Source organism: Dama dama, chromosome 17, assembly GCF_033118175.1.
Source record: "Dama dama isolate Ldn47 chromosome 17, ASM3311817v1, whole genome shotgun sequence".
NCBI lineage: Eukaryota > Metazoa > Chordata > Mammalia > Artiodactyla > Cervidae > Dama > Dama dama.
Window position 1 is genome coordinate 37630211 of NC_083697.1, and position 13883 is coordinate 37644093.

At 35.6% G+C, this 13883-nt stretch overlaps 1 protein-coding gene across 1 annotated transcript in view; it reads right to left on the reverse strand.

Annotated features, from left to right (window-relative positions):
- GRID2 (glutamate ionotropic receptor delta type subunit 2) overlaps positions 1-13883 on the reverse strand; it is a 1497839-nt gene that overhangs the window by 691100 nt on the left and 792856 nt on the right. The window contains exon 3 of the mRNA XM_061164751.1: positions 8704-8988. Coding sequence (XP_061020734.1) covers positions 8704-8988 — 285 coding nt within the window. The remainder of the gene's footprint in view (positions 1-8703; positions 8989-13883) is intronic.

Below are 13883 nucleotides of genomic sequence, written 5' to 3' on the forward strand. Positions count from 1 at the left end.
TATTTACATTTTGGTTTCTGGTTTTCAGAAATACTTAGTTTAACAAATTATAGTATACATTTACATACAGACAAAAGTCTTATTGTAAAATGAATAAGACTCTCCTGAAACAATAAGGAAAATGTCAGAAAGGCTAAGAACATAAAATAACTCTAAGTTGATAAAAATCAACAAAAACAAACAAACTGAACTGAAGAAGAGTGTACTTTAAAAGCAATTTTAAGTGGTGAATTATAAAGACAAATATTTATTAATTTTAAACATCTAAACTATAATTTGATAATATTAGATTTAAAATTTTAATTAATCAAACTGAAATAATCTAATTAATATTTATTATTTTTTTCAAGCTGACAAGGGAAGCACATGTGTCCACATATGCCTACCCTTCACCTAGAGGGTCAGCATGTAACTCAGATTGCTGACTGAGAGCCTGCATACCCCAGAACAAATTATTTGGTTCAAGAATAAGCACAGGGCCCAAACACAGCTTGAGACTTTATAGGAGGATAAATAGCCCTATGCATGATATTAATATAAGCACAAAGAAGGGAAGAGGCCTTTTTTAACATGATAATCTCTGAGAATATACTTGGAGTTACCAACACCAACTGTCTAGCTTGAGAATGAAGCAAATGCATGAATGGAAATAGAGTTGAGGCCATAGTAAGAGTGCAAACTAACCTTCAGTTAGTTCATGTCTGTGTGTCATTATTTTTATAAGCCGCTTATATCCCTATCATCATATTACCCCTCCAAGCTTCATAAATGGACCCAGATAATAAATCTACAAATAGATTCATTCTAATATTAAGTGTGGAACCAATATTTTTTTAGGTTAAAGAAATTAAATAACCCAAATAGTTCTTTAGATGAAATGCGTATCAACTTTGCTCCTTATGTCACTCTTGTTCTATTCAGCTATTCAGTTCTATTTAGCCCATCCATCCCTGAAATTCAACTTTTATTTCAATATCTTTAAAACAGAAATGTCTCATTAAAGCAATCTATATGCTTTTATTCTATTTTAAAGATCACTCACTTCTGTAACTTTCTGGCTTCTGTATACTGTCAGTTCCAAGACTCCTGCATTCTGGAATCTAGCTGTTGGCTCTGGTACATTCAACTAATTTCTTGCTTAGACCTCTCTGATAGTGAGCCTGCCTGGACTACTACCATTGCTTTTAATGAGTCTTCCTGGGTATTATATTTATTACACCTTGACCAAACGCCCTCTCAGAAATTTGGCTGAAAGCATAAATAGCATGATAAGAAAATTGAAAATGATGCAAGATTGGAAGGGGAGGGCAATATAATGAGTACTTATGATAAAGATTTAATATAAAAAATTAAAAAGGCAGAAGTTATGTGAAAACACAAGTATTTTTTGTTTTGCTAAAAAGCAGTAAAGGCCTCACCTCTCTAAGGCAATAAGATAGCATGTGGCATATTGTGTAATCAGTATAATATATACATATACATATATATATATAAAATCAGCCATATACAGAAATATTGAAAAAATAAAATAGATAAGAATAAAGGTGGACTATCTAAGAAACATACATATCAGGTTGACAATAGTAAACTGTTCTCGGTACTTAGGCACTAGAAGACTGAGTGGGTTCATGGGATGTAGGCAATTCTTTACTTATTGATAAATGGTTACAAGCAAAAGGATTATTTTATGTTATTCCAGAAATGGATCATTTTGTCCAGTATGTTTTAAGTATTATAAAAAGAAAATGTTTCTGCCAATTAGAAATGTCCAGTATCCATTTATAAGATAGTCGCCTTGAGAATACAATGAGTGCTCTCTTGCTTGGAGGATTCTGGCAGGGAAACAGTGCTACCAATCAAAGACGCTGAAAAAGATATCTACTGAAGCTTTCTGCTTCCAGATGCCTTTTCTAGGAACAAAGCTGGCTGCATCAGAAACATCAGAAGATGTATTAACATTTAGTGCCTACCTTGCAAAAATTCTGATTCCAGGTGTCTATGATGGAGCTGAGGTATTATGATGATTAAGAAGTTCTTCCAGTCATTCTTATCTATTATCAAATTTGGGTTCCAGGTGTCCACTACACTCAATTCTAACCCTTTGTCTCTGAAACCATAATCAATAAGTGATCACAATTTAATTCTGATACTTCATTTGAAATTATAAGTAAATTGATTTTTTTCCTTTTTTTCTTTTTCTTTACTTTTTTTTTAGTTTTCAGATTATCTAATAGGTTTTTCTGTCTCCTAATTTTTAATAGGATATAATTTACCTACAATAAATAAATAGAACTTACATGTATAATTCAAAGATTTATTGTGTTGCACTCAAAACAAAAAATTGAATATCTCTGGTACCACAGAAGGTTATCATGTGTCCTTTTCCAGACAGTCCACTCCTGGCCCAGAGATGCAATCACTTTCTGACTGGATCACCAAGATTAGTTTTATATGTTACCAGAATTCATATAAATGGAATACTATAGCATATACTTCTTTTCTTGCAGGCTTATTTCACTCAAATTTTTATAGTTGAATATTTCAGTGGTTCATTTCTTCTTATTGCTGAATAGGATTCCATTGTAGGAACACTCCATAATCCCTTGAACCATTTTCAAAATTATGGATATTGAAGTTGTTTCCAGTTTTGGACTTTATGAATAATGCTAATATAAGGATTTTTATATAAGATTTCACAAAGATATATATTCACATTTATCTTGGTAAATACCTGGAAGTGACATGGGTAAGTCACGTGGTGGACAAATATTTAAATTTATAATGAATTGCCAAACGGTTCCATAAGTGCCTGTACATTTTTACATCCGACTCTCTGTGGAGGGTTTTGGTTTGCCACATTCTTGCCCATGTGTAGTAATGGCCTTCAGTCAGTCTAGAGGGTACTGATTAGTATCTTATTTTAATTGGCATATACCTGTGGACTAAAAATGTTCAGCACTTCTTATGTTTATTGGCCATTTATATATCTTCTTATATGAATTCTTTGAACAAACTTTTTGCACACTTTTAGTTGTTATATCTGTGTTGGTCTCATATTTTTGCTTTGTAGTTTTGTTTGTTTAATTCTGAGCCCTTTTATGTATTTGCATAAGTTTTTCAGGTATATGTATTGAAATTTACTCCTCAGTTTACAGTTTGCCTATTTATTTTCTTAACGGTGTCTAATATGAACAGAAAGTTTTAATTACGATAAGGCTCATGTTGCTTGCTGTGCCCCAAGTATTAAAGTCCTCTCCCTCTAATTCAGGAGCTTAGTGTTTTCTGCCAGCGTACCTATAACTGAGTCAGGCTAACTTATTTAGCTTGCAAGTAGGGTAAAATCTCAGGGCTTCTCCAGTGGCTCAGTGGTAAAGAATCTGCCTGTAATGGAGGAGATGAGGGATCCGATCCCTGAGTTAGGAAGATCCTCTGGAGAAGGGAATGGCATCCCACTCCAGTTTTCTTGCCTGGAGAATCCCATGAACTGAGGAGTCTTGTGGACTACAGTCCATGGGATCGCAAAGAGTCAGACACGACAGAAGCAATTGAGCACGCACACTTGCACACACACAGTGTGAAAATCTCAGACCCTTCACAGTGCTTGATTATAACACATTAGAGCCCCAGCTGTAAGCAATCTGGGGACTATAGTTTTTCAACTGGAAGTATTACTCTCTCAAGCAAATTTGGCCTGAGGAGGAGAACGGTTATTGTATAGGCAAGCAGCTATTTCTGTTGAGAAGTCAGCCTACTTTGACTCAATGACTGTCCTGTTTCCAAATTTACAATGATAAACAAACCTCCAGAATTGATATACAACATTTTTTTCTTGAATGATATTAATATGCAGGCTTAAAGTCAGTTAGTGTATCTGTTTAATGAAAATGATTCTACACATTTTCATTTGTAAATGCTTAAGAAATTTGTGTCAGAAATTAATCTTATTATTTCTATAGCATCAAAATCCAGTAGTTGAAAGCAGGAAGAGACACTATCAGTGCTTGAATTCGGGCTTTTGGAACTTAGTTTCAAGTCACCTGACTTCTTACTACCTCACCTTTTTTCATCTGTAATATAATTACCATCATCATCATCATCTACCTCACAGAGCTGCTATGAGAATTAAATGAACACGCAAAGCATTTACAACAGAGCCTGGATATCAATAAATGTTCTCTATAAGATTATCCCCTTGTTATATTCTGGTGTGATAGTTCACTGCAACCTCTTCATACTCATTATACATGGTTAGGAGTACGTGCTCTGGTCAGACTTTAAACTCAGTAATGATGCTTCTTAGGTATATTTCATAAACAAGTTACCCATCAGTTGTTTCTGTTTTCCAATTTGTAAAATTGTGATAATACTATAATCTACTTCATAGAGCTATTGAGAAAATTCAATGATATAATGTAAAATATTTATTCTACTGCCTAGCCAATAAAAATGCTCAGAGATACTATTTTTAATATTTTTATGTCTATAAGATTTGTTCACAATGTCTATTGGAGTTGCTGTCTCTCAAACACTGTGAAAGTTAGGTGAGATTCTGAGAGGCAATAATCAAGATCAGAGTCTACCCATGAAGCCTTCTTTGACCACTGCTGCCTAAGTTAAACACTTTCTTCATTGCATACCACTAGCACTCAGTTTATATCATTTATGACACAACATACTATTTTCTTTATTAAGAGATTATTATAAATATTTTCTTTTTTAATTATAAGTTTCTTAAAGGTAAAGACTACATTCTGTAAAATTTTTAATGTCATGTTTTTCATTTTCACTAAGCAAGGGAACAATGAATATTTCTTGAATGACACATTTTTAAAAGTTCAACACTTCAAGTCTTTTAAAAAATGTCTTGAGTCACTCCATTCAAATAGAGTTTCACACTTTTTTTTTGTCTTTTCAACCATTTTCTTTTCTTTTTTTTTTTTTAAGTTGCTCAGTTGTGTCCAACTCTATGTGACCGCATTAACTATACAGTCCATGGAATTCTCCAGGCCAGAATGCTGGAGTGGGTAGTCTTTCCCTTCTCCAGGGGATCATCCCAACTCAGGTATCAAAACCAGGTCTCCTGCATTGCAAGCAGATTTGTTACCAGCTGAGCCACAAGGGAAGCCCAAGAATACTGGAGTGGTAGCCTATCCCTTCTCCAGGGGATCTTCCCAACCCAGGAATCAAACCGGGGTCTTCATCCACTTACTTAGAGTCAAAGATTTGAATTTTCTTTGTTAAGGAATTTATAGTAGACTTTTACACTGGGCTCATACTTATCAGTTCAGTACAGTTCATTCGCTCAGTCATGTCTGACTCTTTGCAATCCCTTGGAATGCAGCACGCCATGTCTCCCTGTCCATCACCAACTCCCGGAGTTTACTCAAACTCATGTCCATTGGGTCGGTGATGCCATCCAACCATCTCATCCTCTGTCGACCCTTCTCTTCCCGCCTTCAGTCTTTCCCAGAATCAGGGTCTTTTCCAATAGGTCAGTTCTTTGCATCAGGTGGCCAAAGCATTGCAGTTTCAGCTTCAGCATCAGTCTTCCCAATGAATATTCAGGACTGATTTCCTTTAGGATTGACTGGTTGGCTCTCCTTGCTGTCCAAGAGACTCTCAAGAGTCTTCTCCAACACCACAGTGCAAAAGTATCAATTCTTCGGCGCTCAGCTTTCTTTATAGACCAACTCTCACATCCATACATGACTATTGGAAAAACCATAGCCTTGACTAGACAGACCTGTGTTGGCAAAGTAATGTCTCTGTTTTTTAATATGCTGTCTAGGTTGGTCATAACTTTCCTTCCAAGGAGTAAGCGTCTTTTAATTTCATGGCTGCAGTCACCATCTGCAGTGATTTTGAAGCCCCACAAAATAAAGTCTGTCACTGTTTCCAGTGTTTCCCCATCTATTTGGTATGAAGTGGTGGGACCAGATGCCATGATCTTAGTTTTCTGAATGTTGAGCTTTAAGCCAACTTAAATCTTAATTTAAGCTCATAATCATAATTGACTGCTTTTGAAAAAAGTGTTCCTCTAATAAACTGGATAAGAAGCCTAATCTTTTTAAGTATATTTTTCTAAGCAAAATACATCTTCAATAACATTTGGCTTCAGCAGGTGGCCTGATTCCATCCATGGATGATGCTTAATCCATTCCTAAATGAAAGTAACTCCTGATAACCAAGATAAAAGTCACGTATAATTTTAATGTTTGAACTTAAAATGAGGACTATGATGAATGTATATGTAAATACATGTAGCCCTCTTCAAGATACAAGATATTTGGATAGCTTGATGTTTATTTTGGATTCTAGCCCAGTTCTTTACTAGCAAGATTTATTGTAAGTATCAAAGGAAAATTTTCTTTCATTGAAGAAGAGTATTACTGGAAATGATTTTAAAAGTACAATCAGGATATTTTTTCATGAATTATTAAATTAAATAAGTTAAAATAAAGTTTATCATCAGAGTAAAGGAAAATGTTTTCATTATTCCTAAAACAAACACCACTTCTAAGAAGATACAAATATGTGATTATAAGCATCTTATTTATTCAAAGGAAATCAAAAGAAAAGAGAAATGGGGAAATTCAAATGTATGCAAAGGAGTGTGTGACCATGAATTTAGTGTACATTTAAAAAATTACTTACCAGTAATCAAAATGTCTTCTTTTATAAGAATTCCCTAAGTGTAATCCATGTAGGACTTGGGAAGAAGATAATAAGGAATTTTCTTTTCTCATGGATATTTGTAATCATACAGTAAAAGTCTCATTTTAACTTGTAGAAACATCATCAAAAGTTATTTTTCTGTTCTTTATTTTACACACTATTTTGATAGGACTAACTAAGCAGTGTTTTCTCCTCTTAAATAAAGATTTAGAATTTAAAAATTCAATATTTCAAATTATGTTTGAGTAGAGATCATGAGAATACCATTCATGGTTATAAAATCCATAGATAATCTGACTAGAAAAAATTGACAAAGGGATACTCAGTATGTTGACAGTAGCGCTAGAGTTTACTATGTTCACTAAATAATTCTACTAGTGACTATCATATTTGTGTTCTATCCTTACTTTTACTGATGAGCCAATTATTTTTATTTCCTTTTTGTTTACTTTATTCATTTTAGTCTCTTGGTCTTCGTTCTGTGACCCCTAAGTAATATGAATTAAGCAACAAAATAAGGATTTCCGTCATGGGGACAAAGGACTGTGCTTTTAGAGAGTGTCACAGAATTTTGGCTGAAGTCTACCCATCAAGTTTAATGGAACTCAGCTGCCCAAACCCCATGTGACCTTTGAATATTTAGGGCTAATGTAGCTGCCACTTGCTTTCCCTCCCTAGGAGTCCCCAGGAGCTCTTGTTTGCTGCTCCCAGCTTTCTGCCAACCTGTTTGTGCTTGGTTCTATTGATGTCACTTTCTGGCCACTCTTGTGTAACTGTTCTCTATGTTCAAAAGGCTGAGCAGATTAGGGTAAGAAAACTCTCATTTTTAAATAGTTATTTATTTGCAAGGAAAATAAGTTGCACTTTAGAGCATAAATCTTAACGTTTTAAAATAAAAATGTAAAAACCGGGCCCATCCACACTGAAAGGAATTTTTTTTTCTATCTCCTTCTTAAGGCAAATTTCTAAGGAAGCACATGTTTCACAATATATATTCCTTATCAAAATCTGTTTATTTCCTCTCATTTGAACCTATCAATCTCTACTCTCCTCTCTTCCTGATGACAAAAATAAGAGAGAAACTATGTTTGAAAATCTCTGGGATTAGTCAGATAGAAAACAGGTAGATTTTAACTTGGGAAAAAAAGTGTTTAAACAAAAATAACATTATTTAAGTATTTAATATTAAATGTGTGCTAAGCCACTTCAGTTGTGTCTGACTCTTTGTGGTGTTATGGATTGTAGCCTGCCAGGATCCTCCATACATGGGATTCTCCAGGCAAGAATACTGGAGTGGCTTGCCATGCCCTCCTCCAGGGGATTTTCCTGACTCAGGGATCAAACCTGAGTCTCTTATGTCTCTTGCACTGGCAGGAGAGTTCTTTACACCTGGGAAGCCCTATTTTTGCTTACTTTTGTTAATGTAGCACAAGTAAAAATATTGAGACAAAGTATCTTCTTAAGATATAGTAAAATGATATAAGTAAAATGCCTTGTATTTTACCTTGGAAAGTTAAATAAATTAAGTATCTTTATACTAATCAGTTATTTTGTGAGAGTTCACATTGGAGACAATATACTAGGATAAATATAAGGCATTATAATTTCAATGACCCTCAAAGTGTTAAGTACTAAGTAGATTCTAAAGTCTATACAAGAGCATAAGAAAAATACTTCAGATTTTTTTTTTCGAACTGAAAAATAGAAATGGGTAATATTTTTAAGTGTTCTAGGATCTGTCCAAAATTATTCTTTTATTATTATATGTAGGTATAAATGCTTTTGAGAGAGGAAAAAATACAGCATTGTTTTCAGTAACTTCTTGTTATTTGAAAGATCAAGATATATGCAAAAGACTGAACCTGAGGTCTTACAAAATTTTTTGTCATTGTTGCCTGATTTGTAAGAATATGACAGGACATGAAAACCACAAATAATAATAACTTCTTCAAGTTTTTCAAGATTCAACAAAATCAACTGCCATATAAATACCAGCTGACAAAACTCATGCAAGTAACAAACACTTACCATACTCGCTATCATAGAATATAATGAACTTCTGCCAGGCATATTCCGTGACCACTCTCAGGATAACGTCATTTAAGTAGACAGGTGGCCGAACAGAGAGAGTGTAGTCATCATTCCTGTTGCTCCGGGTGAGTCCACAGCCACTCCTTGGGGTCCCAGCTGTGGAGCGCTGAATGAAGAGGTGGGGGATATGCATGGCATCTGCCAAAGACTGGAGGGATCCTGCTGATGTGCAGCCAATGGAGCTGACCAGGGCCAAGATGCCTTGATTCATAAGTTCACAGGCTGTAAGAAAGTACAGTAATATTCAAATTTCAATATAGGTTTCATATGCTTTCTCTTTTACAAAGAACAGTAAATAAAAGTTACACAGTTATTATACAACTATGGAAATATGTATATTTTTAAAGAACATTCTATATGCGGATATCCTTCAATTACAAACTGCTATTGGGATTCAGATCAAGAATTCTGTCCTAACTATTAACAGCTATCTGACTTCATGCAAATTTCTTAGCTACTCTTAGTCTCAGTTTAATCATCTGTAAAGAAGACATTTAAGCAGGAATCCTTCAGGATTATTGTGAAGGTCAGAGATAATTCAGTGTCTGTTATTTGCCTCTCATGTGATAGGCATCCAATTAGTGACAGGTATATGGTTTGGTCACTAAGTCGTGAACGACTCTTGCAATCCCATGGACTGTAGCCCTCCAGGCCCCTCTCTCCATGGGATTTTCCAGGCAAGAATACTGGAGTGGTTTGCCATTTCCTTCTCCAAGTGACAGTATATAATTATCAATGTATAATTCAAAGAAAAGGTAATTCTTTACTGAATATGTAATACAAGGTTTTACAAAAGGAGATAATATGCAAACTGGTAAATAAATGAAGGGGGAGATGAAGAGTTTGAGGAAGGCACTTCTGGCCACAGAGAAGAGAGTCATTCTGATACCTAAAACTTCAATGACACTCGGCTTTCTCATTAAACATGAAATGAAAATGTTTTTGTTTTTCTCCTTGTTTTACAGAAAAATCATAGTTAAATAAAATAATGCATTTCAGAAACTACCTCATTCTGGTTTCCAGCTGAACAATATCTAATTTATACTACATTGTATATGATCTGTTTTAGCTTCATTTTAACTACTGTGTGCATGCATATACTCTTACTTCAAAACATATTTAAAACAAGAATAAATATAAATTATAATTAAACATAAAGACATAGTATCTAGGGAAAAAAGAGTTCAGAAGTGATATATCAGAATGCCAATTTTTGAAGTCAAGAATTTAAAACTCAAAAGTAAATATAGAAAGAATCAGGAAAAATTAATTCCACTGGAGAAGGTAAGACATCATAATTGTTCAAGTATTTATTCTAGATCTGATGCATTCTAGATATAACATTCTCAGTATTCAAACTTTATTTTTTTACATAATTCTTGAAAAATTCAAAGCAAAAGTTATATGATAAGTACCTCCATGAAATAAATTGGCCAGTTGGGGGGTGGTCCCAAGATGGCAGATGAATAGGATGGGAAGACCACTTTCTCCCCCACAAATTCATCAAAAGCTCATTTGAATGCTGAATAACTTCCACAAAACAACTTCTGAATGCTGGTGGAGGACACCAGGTGCCCAGAAAGTCAGCCCACTCTCTTCGAAAGGAGGGGTGTGATTACTGGCTTGATTGCTCTCTCCCTTTTGACTCTCCCTTTTCTCCACCAGGTCACCTCAATCTCCTCTCTCCCCCTTCTCTTCTCTACTTAACTTTGTGAATCTCTCTGGGTATTCCAGACTGTGGAGAACACTTAGGGAACTGATTACTGGCTAGACTGGTCTCTCCCCCTTTTGACTCCCCCTCTTCTCCTCCTGGTCAACTCTATCTGCCTCCTCCCTCTTCTCTTCTACATGTAACTCTGTGAACCTCTCTGGATGTCCCTTGCTGAGGAGAACTGTTTCACCATTAACCTAGATGTTTTATCATCTGTGGTGTATGGATGGAGAAGTCTTGGGGCTACTGTAAGAATGAGACTTAAAGTCAGAGGCAGGAGGCTTAACTCCAAAATGAGAACATCAGCGACTGATTCTTTATTGTAGGGAACAGTAACAGACAAGAGCTCACCCCAAACCCTCTATACCTACACTGAAGCCAAGCTCCACCCAAGAGCCAACAAGCTCCAGAGCAAGACATACCATGCTAATTCTCCAGCAAAGCAGGAACACAGCCCTGAGCATTAAAAGACAGGCTTCCCAAAGCCAGCTAAACCCACAGACACCCCAAAACTCACTACTGGACACTTCACTGCACTTCAGAAGAGATCCAGCTCCACCCACCAGAACACAGACACAAGCTCCCCTAATCAGGAAACCTTGACAAGCCACTTGTCCAACCCCCCCCCCCCCCCCCTCCACAGAGAGCAGGCTACACAATAAAGAGGAGCCACAAACTTCCAGCCTACATAAAGGGCACCCCAACACAACAATCTAAACAAAATGAAAAGGCAGAGAAATATTCAGAAGGTAAAGGAACATGATAAATGCCCACCAAGCCAAAGAGGAGGAGATAGGGAGTCTACCTGGAAAATAATTCAGAATAATGATAGTAAAGATGGTCCCAAATCTTGAAAACAAAATGGACTTACAGATAAATAGACTAGAGACAAGTATTTAGAAGATGAAAGAAATGTTTAACAAAGACCCGGAAGAAATAAAGAAGAGTCAATCAATAATGAATAATGCAATAAGTGAGATCAAAAGCCCTCTGGAGGGAGCCAAGAGTAGAATACCTCAAGCAGAAGATAGGATAAATGAGGTGGAAGATAGAATGGTGGAAATAAATGAAGCAGAGAGGAAAAAAGAAAAAAAATATTAAAAGAAACAAGGACAACCTCAGAGACCTCTGGGACAATGTTAAATGCTCCAACATTTGAATCATAGAAGTCCCAGAAGAAGACAAATAGAAAGGGCATGAGAAAATACTTGAGGAGATAATAGTAGAAAACTTCCCTAAAATGGGGAAGGAAATAGCCACCCAAGTCCAAGAAACCCAGAGAGTCCCAAACAGGATGAACCCAAGGCAAAACACCCCAAGGCATATATTAATCAAATTAATGAAGATCAAACACAAAGAGCAGCAAGGGAAAAGCAACAAATAGCACACAAGGGGATCCCCATAAAGATAACAGCTGATGTTTCAATAGAAACTCTTCAGGCCAGAAGGGAAGGGCAGAACATATTTAAAGTGATGAAAGAGAAAAACCTACAACCCAAATTACTATACCCAGCAAGGATCTCATTCAAGTATGAAGAATTCAATAGTTTTACAGACAAGCTAAAGCTGAGAGAATTCAGCACCACCAAACCAGCTCTTCAACAAATGCTAAAGAATCTTCTCTAGACAGGAAACACAGAAGTTTGTTTCAAACCCAAAACAACAAAGTAAATGGAAATGGGATCATACTTATCAATAATTACCTTAAATGTAAATGGGTTGAATGCCCCAACCAAAAGACAAAGACTGGCTGAATGGATACAAAAAACAAGACCCACATATATGCTGTCTACAAGAGACCCACCTCAAACCAAGGGACACTCACAGACTGAAAGTGAAGGGCTGGAAAAAAAGATATTTCATGCAAATAGAGACCAAAAGAAAGCAGGAGTAGCAATACTCATATCAGATAAAATAGACTGAAATAAAGGCTGTGAAAAGGGACAAAGAAGGACACTACATAATGGTCAAAGGATCAATCCAAGAATATATGAGTCAGACACTACTGAAGCAACTTAGCAGCAGCAGCAGCAGCATGCACCCAATATATGAGCATCTCAATACATAAGGCAAATGCTAACAAGTATGAAAGGGGAAATTAACAGGAATACAATAATAGTGGGGACTTTAATACCACACTCACACCTATGGATAGGTCAACCAAACAGGAAATTAGCAAGGAAACACAGACTTTAAATGATACAATGGACCACTTAGACCTAATTGATATCTATAGGACATTTCACCCCAAAACAATGAATTTCACCTTTTTCTCAAGTGCACACTGAATATTCTCTAGGATAGATCACATCCTGGGTCATAAATCTAGCCTTGGTAAATTCAAAAGAATTGAAATCATTTCAAGCATCTTTTCTGATCACAATGTGGTAAGGTTAGATGTCAACTACAGGGGAAAAATACTATTAAAAATACAAACATATGGAGGCTAAACAACACACTTCTGAATAACCAACAAACCATGGAATAAATCAAAAAGGAAATCAAAATATGCATAGAAACAAATGAAGATGAAAACAGGACAACCCAAAACCTATGGGATTCAGTAAAAGCAGTACTAAGGGGAAGGTTCACAGCAATACAAGTTTATCTCAAGAAAGAAGAGAAAAAAATCAAACAAATAACTGAACTTTACTCTTAAAACTACTAGAAAAAGAAGAAATGAAGAACCCTAGGGTTAGTAGAAGGAAGGAAATCATAAAAATTAGAGTAGAAATAAGTGAAAAGGAAACAAAGGACACTATAGCAAAAATCAACAAAACTAAAAGCTGGTTCTTTGAGAAGGTAAATTAAATAGACAAACTATTAGCCAGACTCATCAAGAAAAAAAGGGAGAAGAATCAAATCAACAAAATTAGAAATGAAATGGAGAAATCACAGCAGACAACACAGAAATACAAAGGATCATAAGAGACTACAATCAGCAACTATATGCCAATAAGGTGGACAAATAGGAAGAAATGGACAAATTCCTTGAAAAGTATAAACTTACAAAACTGAATCAGAAAGAAACAGAAAATCTTAACAGACCCATCACAAGCACGGAAATCAAAACTGTAATAAAAAATCTTCCAACAAACAAAAGCTCAGGACCAGATGGCTTCACAGGTGAATTCTACCAGAAATTTAGAGAAGAACTAACACCTATCATACTCAAACTCTTCCAGAAAATTGTAGAGGGAGGTAAACTCCCAAACTCATTCTATGAGGCCATCATCACCCTAATACCAAAACCAGACAAAGATGCCACAAATAAAGAAAACTACAGGCCAATATCACTGATGAACATAGATGCAACAATCCTTAACAAAATTCTAGTGAACAGAATCCAACAACATATTAAACAGATTATACATCATGACCAAGTGGGCTTTATCCCAGGGATCCA